Source organism: Gadus morhua, chromosome 4 (assembly GCF_902167405.1).
Source record: "Gadus morhua chromosome 4, gadMor3.0, whole genome shotgun sequence".
In the NCBI taxonomy this organism is placed as follows: Eukaryota; Metazoa; Chordata; class Actinopteri; order Gadiformes; family Gadidae; genus Gadus; species Gadus morhua.
The window spans coordinates 23,616,773-23,643,398 of NC_044051.1; the positions used below are offsets into that span (position 1 = coordinate 23,616,773).

The 26,626-nt window shown below is 43.7% G+C and overlaps 1 protein-coding gene across 13 annotated transcripts in view; it reads left to right on the plus strand.

The window, feature by feature from the left end:
- LOC115541605 (R3H domain-containing protein 1) overlaps positions 1 to 21,789 on the plus strand; it is a 69,890-nt gene extending 48,101 nt beyond the window's left edge. For 8 of the 13 annotated variants that reach the window (XM_030353414.1, XM_030353421.1, XM_030353424.1 and 5 more), the window contains 15 exons: positions 852 to 877; positions 1,294 to 1,347; positions 2,660 to 2,940; positions 4,150 to 4,383; positions 5,399 to 5,556; positions 7,801 to 8,190; positions 8,684 to 8,798; positions 12,329 to 12,480; positions 13,715 to 13,872; positions 14,717 to 14,805; positions 15,631 to 15,824; positions 16,386 to 16,560; positions 16,996 to 17,093; positions 17,252 to 17,355; positions 20,660 to 21,789. In XM_030353414.1, the coding sequence (XP_030209274.1) occupies positions 852 to 877; positions 1,294 to 1,347; positions 2,660 to 2,940; positions 4,150 to 4,383; positions 5,399 to 5,556; positions 7,801 to 8,190; positions 8,684 to 8,798; positions 12,329 to 12,480; positions 13,715 to 13,872; positions 14,717 to 14,805; positions 15,631 to 15,824; positions 16,386 to 16,560; positions 16,996 to 17,093; positions 17,252 to 17,355; positions 20,660 to 20,687 (2,256 nt within the window). In that variant the 3' untranslated portion in view covers positions 20,688 to 21,789. Of the gene's footprint in view, positions 1 to 851; positions 878 to 1,293; positions 1,348 to 2,659; positions 2,941 to 4,149; positions 4,384 to 5,398; positions 5,557 to 7,800; positions 8,191 to 8,683; positions 8,799 to 12,328; positions 12,481 to 13,714; positions 13,873 to 14,716; positions 14,806 to 15,630; positions 15,825 to 16,385; positions 16,561 to 16,995; positions 17,094 to 17,251; positions 17,418 to 20,659 lie in introns of those variants that run through there. The other 5 variants (XM_030353420.1, XM_030353422.1, XR_003976384.1 and 2 more) reach the window with 4 other exon arrangements.
- The last annotated feature ends 4,837 nt before the right edge of the window (positions 21,790 to 26,626 follow it).

Below are 26,626 nucleotides of genomic sequence, written 5' to 3' on the forward strand. Positions count from 1 at the left end.
CACCTCACGATTCGATTCAGATTATGAGGTCAACGATTCAATTCTGAAGCGATTATCGATGCATCTCGATGCAACATTTTTTTTATATAAATTTCCATGCGTGATTTTCAAACATATATATATATACATCTGGGTTTGCTACTCAAGAGTTTTCTAATCACTTCCTACTTTTGTGATGAAATTAAAGACATCAACAGATGAATTAACTTATCTAATATTCATAAGAGAGAAAGCTTTTGTCACAAATATGACTTTCTATGAACAATGCAATAATCAATGCAGCTTGCATTATAACACAATATGGAAGCATGCAAAAAGTAGGTTTCAGTTTTATTATTTTTTATTATTATCTTTCTTTTCTATGTCATTAAAGGAAAAGCTGCTCTTGAATTAGAAGGAGTTCTTGTTTCTGGCTGTGAGTTTGCGCGCATGCTATGCGTAGGCTGAATCGCAATCGTGTCAAGACAAATCAGATTGGCCAATACACACTGAAGATAAATTCAATAATTTTAAAATTACAAAAAATATCCCTCTCTGGCGAACAGAATGTTGCAGCAGGCAACGATTCTCTAGCGAGAATCGTGATGCATCTGATAGTCATGGTCTGGTCTCTCTCTGTTTCTGATAGACATGGTCTGGTCTCTCTCTTTTTCTGATAGATATGGTCTGGTCTCTCTCTGTTTCTAATAGACATGGTCTAGTCTCTCTCTGTCTCTGATAGACATGGTGTGGTCTCTCTGTTTCTGATAGACATGATCTGGTCTGTTTCTGATGGACATGGTCTGGTCCCTGTCTATGAGAGACATCGTCTAGTCTCTGTTTCTGACCAGTTTTTCTCTCTTTCTCCTCAGGGGGATCATTTGATTTTCAGTTCAAGGTGAGCCATTTAAATCTCAACCACAGTTCGCCATAACTAAAAAAATAGGATAAAATAACTATTACCCTAACTATTAAAATTGTTTCTGCTTAATTTTTTTCAATAAAAAACACTGCTCAACTATGACCTTGTTTGAATTGAATTAGATCAGTACCTTTTGCCTTGTGTATTTCTGGAGACTTGTGAGAGCCGAAAACGTAGTGGCCTCTACTTGTTATAATACACTTTTCAAGGCAGTGGTGGTTCGGAACCGCTTTGTATTGTTTTGTTTTTTATTTGTCTTGGTACAAGTATGATCTAATTTGGAAGATCTGTCTGATGTGAGAGTACAGCTCCACTTTCCCATTCATCTTGGTCCCCTCAGGCTTGCCGTAGCTTGCTAAATTATAGCTCTCTCTCCCTCTCTCCCTCCACAGGAGCCAGGAGAAAGAGACTGGCAAGAGCAGCCAGCAGCGACGCCAGCTCTTCAGGTACAACACCTTGTCACCAATTATTCCAAGCATCCTTCCAGATTTTTCACCCTCCTAACTTCCCCCCTCACACTGTCTCTTCTCTCTGTCTGTCATTTGTCGGTCTCTTATGCTCTCTCTCTGTCTGTCTCTACCGCTCTCTCTCTCTTTCTAATGCTCTCTCTCTGTCTGTCTGTCAGTCTTTCCCATGCTCCCTCTCTGTCTGTCTGTCTGTCTATCTGTCTGTCTGTCTCTCCTATTTCTCTCAGCCTGTTCACCCTTTGTCTGTTCTGTCTTTATTTGTGATGCGTGAAAATACTAGTCTCATTCTACGACACGATAACAAATTATACATGCTCTTTCTATCTTTTCTGTCCTTATACCAACACAAATTTGCAAAGTCGCTAACTAAATTTTTTGCGATGGTTTTCTGGGCTAACTTTTTCAAGGTCCTGATATTTGGTTTGTTATTTTTCATGGGGTTATTCCACCAACATCATGTTCCTTTATGTGACTGTTTCACTGCAGTCATCAGTTTTGGGTGACAGTTATTTGAAGAACTGTCAAAAAAATATATAAGAATGAAACCCATTCACTCGATCAACCCAGGGATTTTCTTTATTCTTTTGCCTATAAATCAATTTGGTCTGTGGAGTCTGTGAGAAAATCTAATAATTTTCCAAATAAAAGTGTTGCCTGCAGTCAAAGAGTTACATGGTGACAGATTTAGGAGTATGTGATATTTATGTTCCTTTAAATTGAGACCAAACATCAGACTTAATGCAGTATTCTAATATACCATGTTATATGCTGATGGTGTAACGCTTAGGTTATGCTAAAGATATGCTAAACTATGCTAAACTGGGCTGAAGCGTGCCATGTGCTGTTCACCTTTTACGGATCGGGATTTAACCTACTCAACTCTTCCTCCTCTTCCTCTTTCTCCAAATTTTTCATCCTCCTCCTTTTCTTCTTTATCGTCTTCTCCCTCCTCAACCCTCCTACTCCGTCTCCTCCTCCTCTTCCACCACTTGTCTTTCTCTTTCCTCCTCCTCTTCCTCTTCCACCACTTGTCTTTTTCCCTCCTCCTCTCACCCTTCATCCTCTTCCTTCCTCCCTCCTCTCACCCTTCCTCCTCTTCCCTCCTCCCTCCTCTCACCCTTCCTCCCCCTCCCTCCTCTCACCCTTCCTCCTCCTCCCCCGCTCACCCTATCTCCTCCTCCCCTTCCTCCTCTTCCTTCCTCCCCCTCTTACCCTTCCTTCCTCTTCCTCTCACCCTTCTTCCTCTTCCTTCCTCCCCATCTCACCCATCTTCTCCTCCTCCTCCTCCCAGCAGGCAGCAGTCGGGTTGTTCCGGCGCCGGTTGCCAGAGCAGCTCTGAGATGGAGGCGTCGCGGCCCAGCGACCGGCCCCCCTGGAGTAGCTCCGACAGCTCCGAAAGCTCCCAGCGGCCCCCTCCTCCTCCCCCGTCAGGAGGACCACCTGCACCGCCGGCCTGGGTTGGCGCCGGGGTCACCAGGCCCAGCGGCCTCAGTGGCTGTGTGCCTGGAACCGTTATGGTGCATGGAGACAGCACCGCGAGCAGCAAGAGCACTGGAAGACTGTCACAGACGGGTAAGAACAGGACCGGATCACTGGACTGGACTGGGACAGGAACGAGGTTAGATTAGATTAGAATAGTCTGGTTTATAGTCTAGTTTAGTCCCGTCTAGCACAGGGGTGGGAATCACAGGGTACTTCCCTCAAGTTTCCTTCATTCATGTGTTGATCGCCTCCTCGAGGAGCAGGGAATTGTCCTTATTTTATTTATTCAAATATATATATTTTGGGAAACATTTCTGTCAAAATATTCAGGAATAAATTAATAATAATAAATGCAAGAAATTATTAGAAAAAATATATATATTTGGCACCAGTGTATTTTCTTGTATGGCACGAATATAGTACCGTCTAGACAGGAAAGACATGGACTGGACAGGCATAGGACAGGATGTGATTAGACCAGATTAATTTAGATCCGACAACGCCAGCAACCAGACTAGCCGAAATTTAGATTAGACTAGACTAAATTGGGCGGTAGCAGTCTTGATAGAACTGGATGGGAACAGGAGCAGGCTAGCCGACTGATGATAGTCCTCTCTCCTCCCCTCACTGCGGTACATTCAGAGTGCGAGACAACGCCACCCTTCTTCCTCAGTTACCCCCCCATCCCCACGTCCCCCCGCCCCCCCACCGACCCTGAAACCACCTTGTCCCACTTAAATATCCCCCTCCCTCCCTCCCAGCCCCCGCCACTCTTCTAACAGACAAAAGACCAGACAGAAAAAGAGTGAATGGTTGTTTGCTGTGGGCTCCGACTCTAAAGAGGCAGGGTTTATTGTTGAAAGAGCTGATCAATGTTATGTCGATACCGCGGCGGCGCAGGGAGGTAGAGTGATGATCGATCGCCGTTCAGATCAACGTTCCAAGCCTTTATTGTCGTTTTTCCATCTTCATCTTCGGAAAAACAGATACTCTTTTGTGTTGTGTTCAAAGACGCAATTAGACACAACAATGAGTGTGTATGATGGGGACTGTACACACGTTTCCCTCTTCCTCCTCCTCCTCACTTGTTCCGGTTCTCAAACATCCTCTCAATGACGAGATTATAAACACTCATTAAATGAAAAAAGGAATTGATTCAAATGAAAAATAAATGACTTCCATTCAACTTCATATTCAGTTGTACACTTTAACGGTTGCAGCTCTAACCATTTCTAATTTGTTCATTCTTCCATGGCCTGTAACCTTGAAGTCTATCCTCCTCCTCCTCCTCCTCCTTAGGGTCCGACTCCTCCAGCAGTGTGGTCTCCTGCTCTCTGTCGCGGCCCCTCGTGGCCCAGCCCCCTACAAGAGCCCATCCCACCTGCGTCTGCCCCTCCCAACGCCATGGCAACGCCAGGGGCCCCAAGAGCAACCCTGTGGAGGGCGTGGCTCTGGCCAGCTTCTACGTGCTGCCGTTTGAGAGTGCGGCGGCGGGGATGATGCCGGCCAGCATTCTGGTCAATGTGCACACAGGTGGGTTCAGCCGCAGAAGATGCAAGGGCTGGAACAGGCAGACCAACCAGCCAGTTGTTGAAGCCATCTTATTGATGAGCATATCTAATACTTTTGGCCCCATTGCTCTTGCAGAAGACTAGCCGTTTGAAGTGTGTGTATAAATGTAATGTAGCCTTCTTACCCCTCATGTGGGTGGCATGTGGCTCAGGAGGTAGAGCGGGTTGGTTGGTAACCGGAAGGTTGCCTATTCGATCCCCGGCTCCTCCTAGAGTGTTAAAGTGTCCCTGAGCAAGGCACCTCACACTGACTGCTCCCGACGTGCGGGCTGTCGCCCTGCGTGGTTGACTGTGCCCTCGGTGTGTGAATGTTTGAATGAATTGGTGAATGTTATTGTAAAGTGCTTTGAGTGGACACTTGTTAGAAAAGCGCTGTAAATGCAATCCATTTACCATTTACCATGTTGAAAGGTTCCGTTACATTTGGTGAAAATCCCCTTGGTCTTCTGCCTGATGATTTATGTGAATGTATGAATGTGTCACCGTCCCCGATCGGAATGGTATTCTTTTGGATGAGGCTACTACTAGGATATTTGTGTGGTTATGGTGTGGTTTCGGACTATCAGATTTTGCGGTGGGCTTTGGTAGGGTTGCTTGATCATCGGAAAAATCACAAAATCACAAAACAATTATTTTGGTAAATATTAAAATCACGATTATTTTTGAGTTTGAAAACATGATGCAATATTCAGCATTTCTCGCTGAAAAAGACTTTATAACTGAGAACTTTAAAATTTCGCCTTAAAAAAATATATAAAATGGTCCAAGATAAAATGTTCAAGTCGAAAATGAGATATGTATCTGGCTGTTCTGTGATTTCTATAAAACATTGAATGAATAAAAAAATAAATTGTTTGACGCTAAATTCGTAATCACAATCAAATTTCGATGAATCGCCCAGCCCTAGGCTGTTGGCTTGGAGTCAGATCAGTTCTGGGTCCCCTGCTCCGTCTCAGTGTGGGCCCTCCTCTCCACAGGCCAACCCATCCTGGTCCCAGACGACAGCGTGACCATGCACGGTGCCCCGGGCCCCGCGTCCACCACGGGACGGGGCCAACAGCCACTTAGGCACCCCCCCGCCCAGCCCATCCACCTGGTGACCCAGCAACAGCCGCCAATTCAGCTGCACACCCAGGTTGGTTGTTCTTTTCTTCTTCTTGGCAACTTCTAGTTTTCCACCTGGCATCGCCGGGCATGGTCGGGTTCGAGGTGGAACGGAGTTCTGAGAGTGAGTGATAAATCGCACGACGAGTTGACGTAGCAGTGTTTCCCATACATAGACCAATTCATTTAGCTGTTATGGCCGATAACTGATATTTACCGATACTGATATGTTTTTTAAAAAAACATTATTTTCTTCCATTATTTTCAGAACGTATTTCACTCCCAAATTACAAGGTTACAGGGCTACCAATAAAACATAAGTCACCAACCTTTACCAACCAACCTATACTCTAGGGTCTATAGCAGAGGTCTTCAACAGGGGGTCTGCGACCCCTAGGGGGTCTGAGAGGTACTGCAGGGGGGTTGCGAAAGTTTGGGTTGATTAGACTTTTTCTTTATATTACCCCCGCAATTTTTTACACAAATTGAAATGTCTTTAAATACACATTAACATGAATCCAACACACTAGCCGCGTTTACATGGACACTTTTGATCCGATTTCTAATCGGAATAGCTCTATTCCTATCATGCGATCCGAATGTATTATATCTATGGCATTTTGTTCTCTCGCGCACACCTGACACATCTGGACTGGCTGCGAAATTTGTATGCATTTGATTTTAATGAAAGCCCAGCAGGAGAGAGCTTTTCTCTGCCTGCTCCTTCAATTAAGAAGGACAGCACAGCGACGTCAGTTTGTTGTCCGGTCTTTATATCCACCCCCTCCTCCGCAAACCATACGTATTATGATGAGAGTGTGCAGCGAAGACTGTTGGGAGAGGGAGAGTGCTGTTATGCAGGTCATTATCGGGAAAATAAGCAATCAGCAGAGAAATAGTCCGCCAAAGACGTTGACGTCGCTTAGCAACCGGACACGCTGGGGTTGATAAGTTACCGGACTACTCGCAGAGTTCTAAGAAAGACACTAACAAACATCACTCATTTTTAGTACACCTGCCCAAAATGATTGTTTACTCAGAAAAGATAATGTTAGTTATGAACTCAAGTTATTGATATTGAACATTCCGCATGCCTAAGTCAGCATAGATAACGTTGGTAACGCAGCAAATAATTATATTTTTATGAAATGCAGTTATAGTTGAGATAGGCTACGGTATTAGACTGGGTACCCCCAGCCGGGCGATTTGAATTCGCTCTGCAGCAGGGATGGAGAGCAATACATTTCTTTCTGTTTCCGATCCGCTTTTACTGGAGCCAATCACCAAGCTGGCTTTTCCCCCTAGCGCGCTATTGACTGGTTTAACACAATGACGACAGAGTAGCGACTGTTGCGATCGAAGCGATCGTTGGTCGGATTGGTTGAAGGACTATTATTATTTTTATTATTATATTTATATTGTTACATCATACTATTGATTTTGTTTTGCCCAAAATGTTAGAGACAAGCACCACCCTGTCTGGGCTCCCCCCCCCCCCTGTCAGGACTCGTCGTCCTCTTCCTAGTCAGGATGTGTTCCTAGTCCAGATGGTTCCTAGTCCAGATGGGTTCCCAGTCAAGATTGATTCCTATTCCAGATGGGTTCCTAGTCCAGATGTGTTCCCAGTCCACATGGTTCCTAGTCCAGATGGGTTCCTAGTCCAGATATGGGCTTCTCCCGCCCATGGAGTCCATTGATACTGTTCCTGTTCTGATGAATCCAGAGGATGGGGGTTGAGTTATCCATGAGTGAAAACCAGAATTAGTCATTTCAAGACTCAGAGATCACTTAAATTGACTCGGGGTCTTTCAGATGCAGATTTCTTCCTTTGGATTTCAGACTTTGTCAGAATAACTGGTATTTATTGGTTCATATTATCGGGTTTGTTAGATCAAAGCAATGCCAAACTTAACATAGCCATCGGGGTGAACCGGTAGTACTGTAATATGGTACCTGGAATACCTTATTTTTTTCAGTCTCCATTAGATCATCTGAACCCTATATTAATTACAAATGATTGTCTTCTCATCTAGGAATTATGTTATCGCTAGTTAGTGAACTTGCACTCGCTGACATACTCGTACTCATTGCCACTTGTAAGCCTCTCATTCTTTTGCCTGTTCATTACTAGTTAGCCTAGCATTCGGTTGCGTATTTGTAATTTGTTTGCATATTTATCACTTGTTTTCATATGGGGCATTCTTTAGTGTACCTAATTCATTGTCTTGGAATGAGTGTCCTGTCTCTAAGAGAGCGTCAATGTCCCTGTGTCCAGGCCGACGCCCTCAGCGCACACTTCGGTCACATGATCCTCATGATGCGTCAACCTCCTGAAGGTGGTGGTGTGGTCGGCATGGTCCAGTCTCCCCAGGACTCCCACCACTGTCAGCCCCCTCTCCCCTACCACCTCTACCATCAAGCCCAGCATCCCCACACCCTCAGGAACACCAGCCATCCGCTGGCCAGCTATCTGGTGGCCGGGGCCCTCCCAGGGGCCCCCCCATCGCCAACCCAGAACGCTGCCTCCCTCTACCACCACCACCACCAGCAGAACCACCAGCAGCCCTACCCTTGCCCCAGCACACCAGGGCCTGGGGGGTTCCAGGCGGTGATGAGCCAGTCTGTCCTCCAGCAGCACTCCTACATCCAGCCCCCGGTCCAACAGGTAGGATCCTCCCTCCGACGGGCTTTTGGACCTGGTCACATGGCTCTGTAAACGGGCACTCAACCCTCTGCCCTCTGCCTAGAGAGGTTTGGCTCCTGGGTTATAGTTAGCTGGCACTATTCTTTCACCTTGGCGTTATAGCTCTACCACTGGGTCAGGCGAAATGTAGATACAACACGCTAATTAAAAAAAGAAAATCAGGATTCAAATCAGGATGAGAGACGCAAAATCGACCAAAAGACTGTCATTGAATACAGAGTCTTAATCTCAACCAGTCCTCTTGGATTCCTTTCGTATGCAGATCTGCGATTGTCTCCAGTCCACTAATCTACACACATGGTTCAACCTGTGTAATCTAAAGTTTATGTTAAGTCAATTTAACCTGTATTATATATAGTCTATGGTAAGTCGGTTGAACCTGTGTTATATATAGTTTATGATAAGTCAGTTTAACCTGTATTTTAACCTTTATTTTTGGTGTTGCCCCTTGCAGGTGAACTCTTACTACTGCGCCTCAACGCACTACGCCCAGCCGACCAATCAGCAGCAGCCATACCAAGCACCCCCCAACACCCCCCTCACCGCCTACAGCTGCCCCCAGCACCAAGGTACACACACACGGGCATGCCCGCAAACACTTTTACATTTTGAGTGTAAAGCTCTTTCATGGTGTCATTAGATCAGTTCTGATTTGTTCCTTGGACCTCCTCCTTACACAATGTTTTCATGATCAACAGACCCCCCTCCCCCCACTAGCTTCAGTCAAAAGACCCGATATCTGTGCCTTTCAGATGTTTATTTATTTATTTTTCCATTTGTTTTATTCATCAAATATCTCCCCTGGCTGTCAGCCGTCTTATTTTTCGGTTTCTATTCAGCTTTTTTTTGTTCAGTCCTTGTATTTTTTACCCCCTTTGAGAATGTCAATAGTTTGGCTCCTGCTTGACGTCTCCCTATTCCAAATCTATTTCCTTACTCCCTGCAAGAAAATATATATATATTTTTTTTTGGATTATTGTTTTTTTTTTCTTTTTCTTGCCCTACGCTCTCTCTCGCTCTCTCTCTTTCTCGCTCTCTCTCTTTCTCGCTCTCTCTCTTTCTCTCTCTCTCGCACTCTCTTGCTCTCAATCTCTCCCTCCTTGTCTCATTCACAACCTCCTGTGATGCTGCGGCACAATTTGTCTGCACACCTTCTTCCTCCCGGACCCCCTGCTGTGAAAGACCAGCGACAATTACAGCCACGGCCTCCTTCCCTCAACACCCAATCCACATTATCTCGTCATTATCTCACACACACACACACACACACACACACACACACACACACACACACACACACACACACACACACACACACACACACACACACACACGCACATGTTCCTCAGTCCACCAAAGTTTCACAATTAGTGGAAAATCTGAAGATGTATACGTTTTTGGATTGTATGCTTTGTTTTTCTCTGCCTCACTTGTACGTCGCACCATGACAACAAATCGCCGATCTGTCCCGCAAACGCAGCCAACTGGTGTGGAACTGGATGGAAGCTTGCTTGAGAACAGGATCGACCTGGGGAGCGGGATACGGGGCCGGAACACTGCCTGAGAGGTCCGTAACGATTCTCACAGTGAACCGGTCTCTTTTCCCGCCCCCTGCTGCTCAGCGACAACACAACACACTGGGAACGTCCATATATGGAGATCTCTGCACTTGGCAGTGAACCCAAAACCATTTATTGCCGTTTTAAACGTGGTCATATGCAGGGGTGAACATAACTTTTTTTTAGTGAGTTACTCAGGTGTGTACCGGGAGATGGTGTTTGGTACGCACCCCAAACATAGCCCCACATGTAACATCGGATCTTATGAATCTTACCCAAAAGACATTCCATTTTCTGTACACATCTTCTTAAGCACAGCAGGGTTTTTTGCTCCACCTTTTTTTTATAAAACTGCAGCAGCTTGACCACGGAGCGTTTGAATATCTCACAGTAAGGAACGTTGCAATCAGCTGATTCTGCGCAGTTCTCCAGTGTATCCGCGTTGCACAGCGCACATGAGCACATTTCAGTGCGCTTATCATTCGTTTCGAGCCACGGCACATCTTACCTTGGCGCCACTTTTTGAGAAAAATATTTTCCTTTTCTTTGCATGTGGCGAACACCAAAGTATCAGCTCAATGTATTTTGTTTTTTCATTTCTTTTCTTTTCTTTTTAGATTATGGGCGTGCATGCGTTCTTGCGTATCATATATGTCTTATATGATCATCAACATAGTAATTTATGTCATTTGGTCACGGTAACTAAAATAAGACAAATTTTAAACATTTGTGAATTCTCTCCGAACAACAGAGCTATTAATTTCGTTACATCAAACTGGCTTCACACTTTGTTTCCGAGAGAGGGTTAATCCTCTCGGACTCTTGTAGTGTACCACCACAGCGTGTGGTGCGTTTCATATCGAACATGGCTCTTTTATATCGCTCCGACACAACGGCGGGGTTTCCCGGGTCACTTTGGGTTGTAGCCAAGGGAATAACACGCCTACCTTTTCCTCTCTGAGCCCAAAGAGCTTTTTCTGTTCATTTTAGTTTGAATTCGAGCAGAAATCGGTTTTCACTTACACGTCCTCATGATAAAACGTACACATTCCATGACCCATTTACGACGGCCATCTAAAGTCCTGTCCTCTACAACCAGCACGCTGCGGTCTGATGTCAGTGCGGGCATTCAGACCGCGGAGAGACGGCTCAGTGTCGAGCGTAGCCCTTAACCAAATTGCGCTGGGTGTGCCAAAAGAGGGGACACGATGGCGTCCCCCACGTGCGAGAGCGCGGCAGCGGGAGTGGGGCGTGGTGGCGGGCGCGTTCGATTCCGCACTCATTTCACGCTTGGTTTGCTGCTCAAGGTAGAGGGCGGGCGGCCGTAAAAATAGACCGCCCACACGGACAGCATTGGTGGTGTTGGTTTGGGCTCTCCTCTTTTTCGTTCTCTCTCTCTCCTTCCTTCCTTCTCTCTTTCTGTCTCTCTGACTCTGTCTCTCTCTCCTCCCTTGCCTCGCTCTCTCTCTTGTTCTCTCGTCCTCTTTCTCTCCTTCCTTCTCTCTGTCTCTCTTCCTCTCTGTCTATCTCCTTCCTTTCCTCTCTCTCTCTCTCTCTCTCTCTCTCTCTCTCTCTCTCTCTCTCTCTCTCTCTCTCTCTCTCTCTCTCTCTCTCTCTCTCTCTCTCTCTCTCTGCCTGCTCTAATGATAGTCATTGAGTCATTGTCCCCTTCACAGTGGCGTTTAGACCGTTTTTCTCCAGGTCACAGCCATAAAATAAATGGCTTTGACTTGCTCGATCGTCCCCGACACTTGCGTTCCCATCGTGACAGACACAGCGTTACTCTCACTGCTTCCCAAACTCTCCACTCTTCTTACTTTATCCCCTACTCTCACTTCCTTTGTAGTCATGTGAAAGCCTATTACATTCAGGGCGATTAGCAGACGCTTTTATCCTAAGTGACTTAAGTACAGTTGTCACAAGAAAAATAATTAAACGACTATCGCCCCTGTTTTGTAGTCTTTCAATGTGGCCTTAAGATCTGTTTGATGGCTATGTTTTCTTTTGCATTCTTTTGAATACAATAAGAAATGTTCAGTTCACGATGGACTGATGGACACTTCAACAGGGCTTTTCACAGGGCTGCATCTGTTTAACTCAAGCTTTGTACTCAACACTAGTAATTTATCCTTTTGCTGGGCCCTCTACAAATGGATAAATACTACAACATGTTTTATGCTAACAATCCCCCGTTAAGCTAATTCCACATCATTAAAAGCTCAGTAGTTTACCAAAGAATGTTAACGTCTCCCTTATTTTCCTCCTGCTAAGCTATTTAACAAAGGCTAACGTCTCCCTTATTATCATCAAGCTTAGCTAGTTAACAAATGCTAATGTCTCCCCTATTCTCCTCCTGCCTAGCCCGCTACACCATCAGAAATGTTTGCTTAGATGCTAACATGCTAAAATCTCCCTGTTACATAATCATAAAAGCTAACACGTCTGTTAAAAACTCTTTAGCCTTTCCTAACCACGGACAGACTCCTGGGCCGGCTCCGGGTCCATTTTCACGCCTTCTATGTTGTGTTCCCCCCGTGCAGCTTACAACACCTCCGCCAGTCTGCCCAGCGCAGCCCCCGGGTACCAGTCTGCCTCCGCCGCCGGCCTGCAGCCAATCAGCAGCCAGCAGAGCAGCGTGGAGAACCAGATGCAGGGTGTGATGGTCCACTACCCCGCCATGCCGACCTATCAGGTAATGCGTGGGGGAGGGGCTTGTTCTGGTTATGAAACCTGGAGCAACATGTGTATGTCTATTACTGATGCTAACTCAAACGCAAGTTGTGAATCAGGAGGATTTCTGTCCTTCTGTCCTTCTCCCCCTGTGTCTGGGTCTGTTTTTATCTCTGTCCCACTGTCTGTCTCTGTCTTTCAGTCTGTCTCTGTTCATATTCTTGTTTGCTCTCTCTATTACATTCAACTCAAAATAGATTTATTGGCCTGAAAGTACACATTTACTTAGCCCAAGCTGTTTAAAAATGCTCTGTCTGCTTCAGTGAGTCTGTCTCTGATTATCTCTGACTTTCTGTCTGTCTCTATTTATCTCTTTCTTTCTTATTCTAACTTATTTTAGTGTTGACATGACATTTTATCTAAAAGTCATCAAATCAACAGTACATTTGGAGAAGTGTGATATAATATATATATATAAATATGACGAGATTACAGCGTCCTTTATCTGCACAACTGTTAAATCAAATGCAAGTCAATGGTTGTCAACTCTTCATCTATGAAGTCAAGTCGGGTATTGATAAAACAATGATACCACTGTCTGTGATGTAATAATATCTACTGGAAACCAGGAGAAAGCACGGATAAATTGAATTACGTTGATTGATCATATTAGTCCTGTTAATTCCGAACCATCTGTTCACACTCAGTACAATTATCCAGTTGGCTGGTTTGGAGCTCTTGTGCATTTATTCATTTACATCAATTACACTCCAATACAATGAGAGCTGTCAGTGTACATCTCCGTTGAGGACGTTTCTCTACACAGCCTTCTGGAAACCTGTTGAACCTCAACGAATCTGACAAATCGTTGTTCTCTCCTTCCAACAGGGCTTGTTTTCCCCAAATAAAAGGCCAGTGACCACACAATGCATTGTTATAATATTGCCTAACAGTCACACATTCACAAACCGACTTTGTTGTCAGACCCACAGGGTGACAGCCAGCTCGTCAGGAGCAGCTGGGGGGGGTGTCTTGCTCAGGGACACCTTGAAACTCAGCTAAGTGGAGCAGGGGATCGAACTAGCAACCATCCGGTTACCAGTCAACCCGCTCTGCCTCCTGAGCTACATGCCGCTCAATAGCATTTGACTTTAACTTTCATTCTCAATAAAACCGGAACCCAGGATTATAAGGAGACGTATGTCTGTCTACTGAGCATAGATGGGAGCCATGTCACCAAGCCCCTCTCCCCCCAGCAGATGCCCATGTCGCACACCCCCCAGGCTGTCCCCCAGCACTCCTACGGCCCTCAGCAGCAGCCGCTGATGATTTCCTGTCAGCTGACCCAGGGGGGTGTGGCCATGCAGCCCTGCTACGGGCTCCTCCCACCTGGCCAGCAACACACCACCATGAGGTAGGACCAGCTGCCTGTCAATCACAGGCAAAGGGGATGGGGAACATACTGTTATACATTAAGAAGAAATGACTTCTTAATGTACAAAACTTTGTTTGGTCCAGCTGGTCTTCTGCTTTTTTTCTGCTTTTAGCTTTTAAAATATAAAAATAATACATTGGGGTACCAATGTATTCAATGGGGAGGCTTTAAAAAGTATTAAATGAAACAAATTCAATTCAAGGCCTTTAAAGGCATTCTTCTTAGTCTTAAATGTCATATGCAAAGGTCTGTTTTTTGAGACTGTCGTAAGATAAATCATAACCCACAAACCTATAAATGTCAGTGTTCTGTATTTAATGACCGATATTTATATTTCTCCAGCAGCATGCTGTGTTGAACACTGGGCCGCACACTGTAGTGGTCAACTGACAGAATAAAAAAATTAAGATATTATAAAACAATTCCAACAGTTTGAGGACCTCTATCATTACCTGTTGCCGATGGGCTATCAAACTGCGTTCTAAGTGGTATTCAAAAGTCTTGAATCTAACTGGTTCAAATCTGTAGATTTAAACATTACGTTTTACATTTTAAATCTATACGATTTCTTCTACTTTGTCACCAAATTTCAATAAATATTATTTATTTCCAAACCCAGGTGTTGTTTTGTATTCCATGTAGTTAAAGTTGCCACATAGCTTTGTGCCTATCCCTATTTTATTAGATTAAATTCATTGTTAATATAGGGTGTGTGTGTGTGTGTGTGTGTGTGTGTGTGTGTGTGTGTGTGTGTGTGTGTGTGTGTGTGTGTGTGTGTGTGTGTGTGTGTGTGTGTGTGTGTGTGTGTGTGTGTGTGTGCCAGCTCCACAGTGAGTTTCCTGCCTGTCCAGGTGGTGGAGCCGTTGCAGTACCAGCCCCCTCCCACCACCAGCCTCCCCCAACACTGCACAGGTACACCCCCCCCACCCCCAACTAACAGACCCTCCGCATCACTGTTTATATGCTCCAAACTTTGCACACTCTTCATTATCTCTATATATATATGCATAATATTTATGCATATATTTACCAAGAGTATTTTATATTCATGCGCTTTTGAAGAATGAGTTATAGTCCAGAATTCATGGGATTGTTATTATTAGCATAATGAAAGGGAGAAAGGGAGGGGGTGATATGGTAAGAGAGACAAAACAAAAAAAGAATCCTCTCGGTTATTCGCTAATGAGGTCGGACGAAATTCTCAAGCAAGGGCGATTAATCCGTCGCTGTCGCCTGTCAATATATTTTAATTGGCTTTGCCAGCACCATGGCAACGGGTTCATTCAAAGCCAGGGGTTCCAGGGGAGACGTTGTACCTGCCGTTCGTCAGGCAGGCCTGATTCAAGAACCACCCAAAGTGTCTGGAGTGCACCCCCCCTCTAACGCTGGCTAATTAGATTATAAATTACAAATAACAATACCAATTATACTGCTCAGTGGAACCGGATTGATAACGCAGGAGGACATATGCAATTATGAAGAAAGTGTTACAAAACAAAACTCATTATTGTCGACTTCCTGGTTGCCTGAGTCGGAGTGAAAACCAAATAACCGCTCCTCGTTCAGTGTCAAGAAAGGCCATTTCCTTTTTAAAACAAATTAAAGAAAAACACAAAGGTTTGGACTTCTAGTCGGCAGGTGTGGATGTGTTTACCTGAAAAAGTCCCCTGATGCTAAATATATGCCACATAAAACTTCCCAGCGTTTAACCTGTTGTGACCTGTTCTGGGCCGACAGGCGTCTATCCAGGGCCTCCCGGGGACACCGGGATGGTGGTAATGCAGCTGCCAGCTCAACCCCCACCGTACCAGCCCCCGCCACGGGCCCCCTCCCCCTACCAGAGGAAACCGCCCGGCTACAAGCTCCACGGCGTCGACCAACAGCTCCCCCGCAGGTCCTCTGAGGGACTGCAGCCACCGGACAACCCCCAGGTACGGGCCCGGTTCTCAGCATATCAGACATTTCCGTTGCTCAGCCTATCAGACGCAATCCTCCATGTGGAGGAGAGTCAGGGTGGATGGGGTATGATATTGATATGGTGGGATGAGGCTAGATATTGGCAGGATCTTTTATTATTATTATTTTAATTTTTTTTATTATTAATTGGGATCATTCTGAATCAGTGCCTGAGTAGTCTGGGACCCAGCCGTCCTACTGTAATATATCGGAAGTATAATGTATCAGAACTATAATATATCAGCACTCTAATGTTTCAGAACTATAATATAAAAGAACTATAATATATCAGTTCTCTAATGTTTCAGAACTACAGTATACTATATCAGCACTCTAATGTATCAGAACTATGATGCATCAGAACTGTAATGTATCAGAACTATAATGTATCAGAACTCTAATGTATCAGAATATTATCACGTGCGAACATGAATGCAGTTTTTTTGTCATACCACTTGAATGCCACTAAGCAGCATTGGACTGGCTCGCTGCTGAAATGAACAGGCGCTTTCCCTTGTGTGTGCGTCTGCTTCCAGAGTAGTGTCCGACTGGGCAGTCGAACCTGGACTCTGTCTGCGTTGCTAGGCCACCCGGGGGCCATCCAGGGGCCCCACTTGGCCCTTCCTACTATGCCTTTCAAGGCCCACCTCCACCCCCAGCACCTCCCTCACCAGCACCCCCTCCCTACAGCCTTCTACCCCGGTGGACAAGGTGAGCTTTAACACACACAAACATCACAAACATGTTCCCTCCACCCGCTTTGAGCTCGCTAGCAATGCTACTAGCAAGTGATGCTACTAGCTAGCTCCTTAGCATCTTTCAGTCCTTAGACCTACCCATTATACAAAGTCAAACAGCGATGCTACTAATAAAGATGCTACTATCTAGCGGTCCTACTAGCTAGCTCTTCCCAGTGTGTTGCCAAGTTAGCAAGCATTAGCAAATTTCTGTCCTTTGAATCGCACAATGCATGCTGATGGTTTACACTAAAATTGCTACTAGCTAGCTCTTCATCTTCGTCTTGTGGCATTAGCAACTCAGCTTGGCATTGTTGGCGTTCTCAACAACAGCGAGGTGAGAGTCCAACAGTCTGAAGCACACGCGCCAAATTTCCACGATGTGGTCCGTGCGTGTTTCTCTCTGCAGGTGAAGCCTGTTGCCCTCTAGTGGCGATGCCTCTACACAACAAGCCCTTGCTCCAACCCCCCCTACTCCACATAGCCCCTGTGGGTACCATCCATCAGGTACCAGAAACGTTCTAATCCACTCCCAGAATAATCTCATAAAATGTCAAGCCCCCTCCGACATACACACCTCATCTGATTAAACATAACTCTGCAGAGCCAATCAAAGCAGTCATGATGATTTAATTAGTCTCGTAATTGTTTTGTTTTTCTTCCAGAAGGGACGCCATCCCCACCACCGCCACCCCACCTCCCCCAAGGGCCCCTGGGGACTTGGCAGAGGACGCCTGCTGGAAAGGTTCTCCTCTCTGCGGATCTCAGCGTAGGTCGACCACAGCGCCGGAGCAACATCCCACACACGGTGTTAACTGCTAACTTTTCAAAGTAAAGGTCCCTTCAGCAATAAACGAAAATGTGGGTTGTGCCTCAATTTTGCAGTCGTGAAACAGAAAGGGGCTTCCAGAGAGGTTTTCCATTCCAGCTTCAAAATAAAAATTCTACCACCGTTTTGTGGTAGGACTTTTATTTTTAAGCTGGAATGTAGAGCCTCTTGATTTAAGAGCGAGCGACCTTAAAGGTCCCATGGCATGCTACTTTATGGATGCTTTAATATAGATATTAGTAGGCCCCAAACACAGTATTTGAAGACATTCCCAAAATTCAGCCGTGGTGCAGAATTACAGCCACAACGAGCCAGTCGCACATTGAGCTTACTCCAAATGCGCCGTTTCGGTGTCTATAGCTTTAATGAGCAACTTAATGTGCAGCCACGGTACCATGCACTCTGTTTACAGTGGATGTATCGCAATGGCGAGGCGCACACAGCCTTTAGCCGTGTTCTGTAAATATTCTAGAACACAAGGGAGTCCTGGAGCTCTATATCTAAATATCATATTATACATAGATATATATATATCATATAATATATATTATCACGGCCAAAAGCTGTGGGAGCCTTCAGACGATATTATGTATCTCAAACGACCGCGTCAGATACTCCGACGTCTCTGGTTCTTCCACGTCCACTTCAATCTGAAGTAGACCAAACCACAACATGGAGGAGAAAGGGATTTTTGCCCGCATTTGTTGATCGCGGTTGTCTCCCGCCGGAGCCTCGCTGCCGAGGGACCACCCCATCGTCAGCGGTCAGCGCTTAGGCACCACCTCCTCCTGCAGCGCCGAGGCGGTGGTCCCTCGGCAGCGGGAAGCGGGGCTCAAGCGGGATACATTCACAGCCAACAATCCCTTTCTCCTCCATGTCGTGGTTCATGTACTTCAAGGAGTCAAAGCCAAAGTTCCTTTCCCCCAATTCATTCTCAACCATGGCTGAGATAAACCCTACTACAATTCTCGTTGTGGAAATAACAGACGATTTGTTATCCAAATAACAAGGAAGTGTACAACACTTGCGTTACAGTCCTGGAGCTCTATAAATAAATAATATCATATAATACATAGATATCTATATCATATAATGCATATTATCACAGCCAAAAGCTGTGTGAGCCTCAAGACGATATTATGAATCACAAATGACTTTGTCGGGTTCTCCGACGTCTCTGGTTCTTCCACTTCCACATCAATCTGAAGTAGACTAAACCGCTCGCTGCCTGCTGCCTGCTGCTGGGCGGTGGTGCTTTGCGGCGGTGGTGCCTCGCGGCAACCTGTGGCAGGCAGCATGTGGCAGGCAGCATGTCGCAGGCAGCATGTCGCAGTTCATGTACTTCAGGGAATCAAAGCCAAAGTTCCTTTACCCCAATTCCTTCTCAACAAAGGCTGAGATAACCCCATCTACAGTCTTGTTGTGGAAATACACAAGACGTCAAAGAACCAACGTGTTATGCGCCATAACACCAACAGCAAACACTTGCGTTACAGTGTGTGTAATCACACACACACACACACACACACACGTGGCGCTTGCACGGTCGTGTCTCATTGGCGGGCCAAATTCCCTGGGCGGGCAAGGCAGAGAAAGGGGAGGAGCTTAGATCCTTTATGACGACATATGGGACCACATTCCAAATCAGGTCGCTTGAGCCTCCTTTTTTTCAAAGGCGAGCAGAACACTGCTCGCCTTTGTGTGCTTGTTTTACACCGAACGCAAGTTTTAGCCACTGGGGGACCATAGGCAGGCTAGAGGAAGTCATATTTACGTTAGAAAACCTCATAAAGTGAGATTTTCATGCAATGGGACCTTTAATATAAATACAATATAATATATAATATAATAATGTAATACATATATATAATAAAATATATAACATGATATCAATAAAATATTTAATATAATTAATAACATTATATAATGTAGCTGCGAGCAGCAATTCGGGCAGAAGGAGACTCGATAAACTAATTCTGCCGGACGGACGTAATCGGCTGGGTGGCTACATGACGACCGTCTTGGTAATCGGTAATAACGACAACTGGTGGAATGAACTAGAGCATTATGCGAGTGTGCGTCAATGTTTACAAAATGGAAAAATGACCCAACCTAGTGGTAAAGGGCGCATTATCGTCTGCCTGACAGAACAAATGACACAAATACGTAGGGGTATTAGGAGCGATATCCCTAACGGAGACACAATGTTAACAAGCATCCGTTCTTTAGGTGGTTCATGAAGCATCTAATCCAGTAAGTATTGTAGTTTATATTGTAAGTGGGCAGAATGGTAAATGGCCAATTTCTGATGTTGCCATGGGAAATATTTTATTAGCTATATGGGGCGGTCTGACAGTATCACCAGAAATTAAAAATAAGTTTGAAATATACTCATGTGAAGAGAGAGGAGTTAAAACACGTCTTCATTAATTATAGCGCCCCCTAGAGGTCAATGGTCTATGTACCAAGTTTGTTTATGATATGTATGGCTGTGGAAATATTGGCTTACTCCCTGTTTGGCGACTTCGCGGTCGAATTGATTGGCTGTGGCGGCCAAACGGTTTTGATTTGTAAAATCATTCCATGTTTTTTATCAAGCATGGCCTGAAGATTATGGGTGCCAAGTTTCGAGATGTTTGGACAGAATTTGTGATAGGAGATGCATTTTGAAGGTTTTTGACATAAAACCAAGATGGCGGAAAATCCATCACGTCGCAAAACGACGACATAGGGTGCGTTGAACTCGGCTTGGCCCAAGGATTCCAATGATACATGTTTGTGAATATTGGATGAATGGGTCAAAAGTTAATGGGTCATAAGTTTGACCTGTTGGTGGAGCTACAACCTCAAACTGTACTGACCTACATCCCAGCTGAATCGATCAGATTCAGGTTTATGTTGTTTAAACCGTTTCCTCATCGAGTTGCATGTTTTGTTTTGAGTCACGCGGGCAAAGAAACAAACACACAAAGAGGTTTGAGGTTGGTAGGTAATCGATCAGTGTATTGATCCCTGACGGAGGGCTAAACACATCGTGGTGGCGCTCTGACTCTGGTGACCCGCAGTGCACCCAGTCTGCAGTGTGGCGCGTTTTCTACATCTGATCATCAGAACCCAGGCAATGTTTGCCAAGCTAGCAGATTAATTTCAATGATCACTGGGACACAACCACACCACACCACACCACACCAAACACACACAAACACACACACACTAACAGTGTTTTCTCCATTTTGGGCCACAGTGAGATGTGGACGGTAGACAATCCATGAAGAATTGTCTGCGATGGCCACCCTGTACCCCCCTCATCCTGGTCAAGGTCGCAGAACCCCGCTCACCCAGGTCAAGGTCGTAGAACACCCCTTACCCTGGTCAAGGTCGCAGCACACCCCTCACCCTGGGTACATGGATTTTACATCTGGAAGTTTGGCGTTTTTGGTTCTTTTTTTCCTCTTGCGCGCGCGTGCGTGCGTGCGTGCGTGCGTGCGTCACCAACACCACGTCGTACCCCCCTCAGAAGGTTATTTTATTTTTTCTCTGAAATAAAACTGGTATTTTTTTTTAGCTGTGGAAAAACAAGCACAGCTCTTATGAAGGGCACACTGACTTTCACCCAAACCGCCCCAAACGAGCTCCGTGTCCTCGACCGGCCGCTAAAGCTTCTCCATGTCGTTCCGACACAGATCAGGGGGAGGGGGCTTTTTGAGTTGGTGCTATGTTCAGTTATTTTTTGTTTTTTTTACGAAGGACAATCATAATGTGAAAGACATGTTTGAATTTGAACATTTTCAGTTGATTTCAAGAAGTGGCATTTTTTTCTTTTTTTTCATCTTTTATTTGCTTTCTTTCTTTCTTTAATTCATTTTGAAATGCAACAGTAGTTTTGTACTCGTCTCAGCCGCATAGTTTTGTGATATATCTTATCAGATCATTTTCGAAACACATCGTCAACTTTGTGTTGTCAAAAGGAAAGATTCAGAACAGTTTTGCCACTCGTCCAAACGTCAATTTACACTGAATAATACATGCTGCCACCTGAATCCTTGAAAGTATTTTTTGCAGTGAAGGTTACATTTGCAGTGAAATACTGAAAGGGATATTGTTTATTATTGAGTTTTTACAATGAGTTCCTGAGATACAGCAGTATCTTATCGAATTATGTTTTGACGGGGTTTGTCTGTAAAAAGTCTGATATTTAAAAAAAGTTCACTGTAAGCATAAAAAGCGAGGCTGCAGAAATGTGTCGACTAAAATAACTTCACACCTGATGGACTTTGTATTTCATTTGGCGGGAGGTGGAACGTCTATGAATGTCTGTCTTCAAGATGTTTTATTCATGTCTTGTTTTGAAACCAATAAACGTTTACATCCCTGGCTGCGTGTCGTTGGTTATTACAAGATTACCATATGATGACCGTACCGCAGCATCGCTCGCTGTTGAGCGATGCTGCGGTCCATTGGCGTGGGGCCAAGGGTACCTGGCGGGAAGATGAAGGTGCTAGTTCAGGTTGTTGTTCATGTTAATTATGTTGCCTGGTAACAAGGTAAAGATTTATAGGTGATTAACATTGCTTGGACAAATGACCGTTTGTGTCTGTGTAGGTCCTGTGATCCAATGGCATTTATTTTTCCAGTACTTTTTCGAATAAATTCCAAATTTTATGACCAAACAGCCAAAGCTGGTGTCGGCACATTTGTCAGCGATTGGGACACTAATGATATGGGATGATAATACATAAATAGATTCTATCTTCTACTCATTTGCTATTCTTTTTAACTCCCGTAAGCGGAAGAATACTGTTGTGATTATCCTACTGTTCTGTTATGGGTGTAATAATATAACGTACAAACCAAATGTATTCCCATTTAAAAAATCTTCTGAATGGTATACTTTGGTTCCACCTAGTGGATCAGAAGGGACACTGCAGTATTGAACACTGCGTCTGTGGGAGTCTCTTCATCACCACATATACAGGTGCTTCTCAATAAATTTGAATATTGTTGAAATGTACTTATCTTCAATAATTCAATTTAATTAATTCATTATTATATAGATTAATTTCACCCAAAGGGAAATATTTAGTGCCTTTGTATTTATCTTGATGATTATGGTTTAAAGCTCAACATTTGAAAATCTTGAAATCATTTTCTAACTGGTTTTAGGGAATTTTTACATAATCAAGATTAATACAATTAACGCCTTGAAATATTTTACTGATGGTGAAATTTATCTATATAATATGAGTTTCACTTTTTAAATGTAATGATTGAAATTAACTTTTCCACAATATTTCAATTAATTGAGATGCACCTGTCAATTGCAAAGGAAATGTTTAGTTTTTTTTTCAATCGCTTGAACACATTTTGCAAAACTTGGCTCATTGTGGCAAAACTCAACACACAAGCAAATAAGACAACACTGAGAAATATACCATTCACATCTACGTCAAATTTAAACTCTTCTATCGAAGCCTAACAATCCTTTGTCAATTGACAAAATGATACACACTTATCATATGAATACACTTTCAGATCAGCAGCAGCACCCTAGTCTACTTTATATAAAACATTGCAGTCTTCCCTATTCACTGTTTTTATTCAGTTCCGCAGAAGGCACATTTTCAGAACAATCAAATACTCAGTACTGTACATTGCAATAAGGTACTTTACAGCGCAGAACCAAAAATACACAACTGTACTGTAAATGTAACCAATAAACAGAATTGACTTAGGTTGTGATAGCAGTGTACTCTCGATTCAGATTTATTCAACAATTGCTGGACTGAAACGCATCTTCATCATAATGGAAATCGGCTAAACCATATAACAGTATATTTAAAGCACATGGAAATGCAATTATGTTTTAGTTAACCCTCAATTGGAATACGAAAATAAAATACAAAAATAACATATATTTCCCACTTTTCTCCAATATCATTAAAACAAATACTAATAATGCGAAAACTCTATTTGCAACTGTTGACAGACTGACCAACCCCCCAACACAAATTCCACCTGATCTCCATTCCACGCAGAAATGCAATGAGTTTGCAGCTTTTTATACTGATAAAATTGAAGGCATCAGACGCGCCATCAATATCTCCACTTCAAACAAAAATGTTGGACTACCACCCTGTTCAGGCAAAAGTAACGTGGCAGGGATGGCATGCTTTAATGTTATAGACTCTAAAACTCTTGTGGAAACTGTTACACAACTAAAGCCATCCACCTGTTGCCTTGATTCTTTACCTACCAACCTCTTTAAGAATGTTATAGACATATTGCAGATAGTTATCAACTCTCCAGTCAGGCAACTTCCCAAAAGCCTTGAAAGCTGCAGTTATTAAACCCCTTTTAAAAAAGCGGAGCCTAGATACCTCTATTATTAACGACTACAGACCAATATCAAATCTACCCTTCATAAGTAAAATCATTGAGAAAGTTGTCCTCCAGCAACTTAATCACTTCCTGGCATCAACTGGTTGTTATGACACCTTCCAATCAGGATTTCGACCCCTGCACAGCACTGAGACCGCCCTCATTAAAGTTGTAAACGACATCCGCCTTAACACAGACTCTGGCAAAACCTCAATACTAATGCTACTAGACCTCAGTGCTGCATTCGACACTGTAGACCAGGCATCTCCAAACGGCGGACCGCGGTCCGGGTCCGGACCAAGTGACGGTCCTATCCGGACCCATGACCAATTTAAAATAATTTAAAAAATAAAATAAATAAAATATTTCTTTATTTTTTTTTATGATTTCACTATACAAAGCATGATTATGTTAGTAAAATCATTTCTCACTGAAATACAAATTGAAAGGCAGAATAGTCTGTAGTACAGCAGGAAAACAGCAAAAAGCAATGATCTTCACAGAGCGAAGATCATGCACTCACCGAACTCCCCCCCTCCCTCCGTCTGTCACGGCATAGCGTCACTCAAAAAAATAGCCAATCAAATTTTTTGTTTATCGGAAGAGCGATTTGGAATGAGAAAATGGCTTGCTTGAAAATAAGGAAAGTTGATCCCGAAAACAGACATTTTAAAGATGAATGGACTGACCAATACATGTTCATTCTCCCACAAGGCAGTACTAAACCTTTGTTGTGTCTTTTTGAAACCGTGGCGCTGATAAAAAGCGGGAATATTAAGCGGCATTACGAATCCAAACACAGATCCTTCGAGGAAAGGTATCCCCAGAAGTCAGAAGTAAGAGCGTGGAAAATATCCGAGCTGAGAGCTCAGTATGAGAGGTCTATGCGTGTCTTCACACACTCATTTACAGGCCAGCAACTTGCAAATGAATGCTCACTTAAAATTGCATGGATTTTGGGGCAACATAAAACTTTCAGTGACACGACTGTTGTGAAGGGGTGCTTGAACGCCGCTGCAGAGACGTTACTTGAAGGTAAACAAAGGGATGAATTGCGTGAAAAAATAAAGCAAATCCCAATGTGAGCTGCAACGACAGCCAGAAAATCCGAAATGTTATCAGATGACGCTTCACGTCACAGCTTGATGCGGCTGTTCAGAGTGCCCCATCCTTGAACAACTCACTTGTTCAAACTCGCACACAACGTCTAACTGATCACTGTTTTGATTGTTTTTGTTTTATTTATTTCTTATTGCTTATGTTTATTTATTTATTTATTTTTTTCCACAATGTGTTGCTTTTTAAAAAATGTATGATGACTATATGCTCTGTAAGGTGACCTTGGGTGTCTTGAAAGGCGCCTCTAAATTAAAGGTATTATTATTATTATTATTATTATTATTATTATCCTTAGCCATTGATGAGTCTTCAGATGTAACGGATAATGCCCAGCTTTTGGTTTATGTGCGATTGTTTCATCAAGACAAGAAAGAGATCTGTGAGGACCTGTTGGGCTACTTGAGACACACACAAGACGAGAAGATATTTATGAGGCTATTAAGAAGATGCTGTTAAAGAGGGGGATTGATCTAACAAAGGTTGTCTCAGTCACTAGAAGGGGTAACTGTTTTGCTTACTTGAAATGTAGGCCTGGTGTACCTGTTTTGCTTACTTGAAATGTAGGCCTAATGCACTTTGTGTTTATTTGAAGTGTAGGCCTAGTGTTCCTGTTCTGCTTACTTGAAATGTAGGCCTTATGCACTTTTTATGTTTGCTTGAAATGCAGGCCTAATGTACCTGTTTTGTTTACTTGAAATGTTAATATGTGTTACTTTGTCTTACTAGTTTTTCATGGTTAAAAGTAAGCTATTTGGAAAATAAATACATCTGAAATTATTAGTTAATATGCCGTGTTAATTGTATTTGACAAAAGAAGGCTATTAGGACGTGTTAGGTTCGGACCTTTCTTGGAAGGAATTTTTAGTTACTGGACCTTGTTCAATTTTAATTGAAAACCCCTGCTGTAGACCATACAATACTATTGGACGGGTTAGAAAACTGGGTGGGGCTTTCAGGCACAGTCTCAAATTGGTTCAGATCCTACCTACAAAATAGGAACTACTTTGTTTCCATTGGCGAACTTTGTATCAGAATCAACCAACGTGATGCTGTGGAGTCCCACAAGGTTCGATCTTAGGACCCTCTTTATTCAACCTCTACATGCTCCCACTAGGGAAAATCATGCAAAATAACAATATTGACCATCATTGCTATGCTGATGACACGCAAATCTATGTATCGCTATCACCAAATGACTATCGGCCCATAGATCTGCTGTGCCAGTGCATTGAGCAAGTGAAAGACTGGATGTGCCGAAATTTCCTTCAGCTAAATGAGGATAAAACAGAGATAATTGTAGTTTGGTGCTAAAACGGAAAGGCTTAAAGTAACCCAACACCTTCACTCTGTCCTGAAAACCTCAATCAAAGCCAGAAATCTAGGGGATTATCATGGATTCTGATTTACATTTCGACAGTCACATCAAATCAGTTACAAAATCTGCATATTATCACCTTAAAAATTTAGCAAGACTTAGAGGGCTCATGTCCACCGAAGACTTACAAAACTTGTACATACCTTTATCACTAGTAAGCTTGATTACTGCAATGTTCTCCTTACAGGTCTCCCAAAACAAACTCTAAGGAAGCTTCAGCTTGTTCAGAATGCTGCTGCTAGAGTCAAAAAATTTGAACATATTACACCAATTCTTAAATCGTTACATTGGCTTCCTGTAGGTCAGAGAATTGATTTTAAAAATCATGTTGCTAACCTT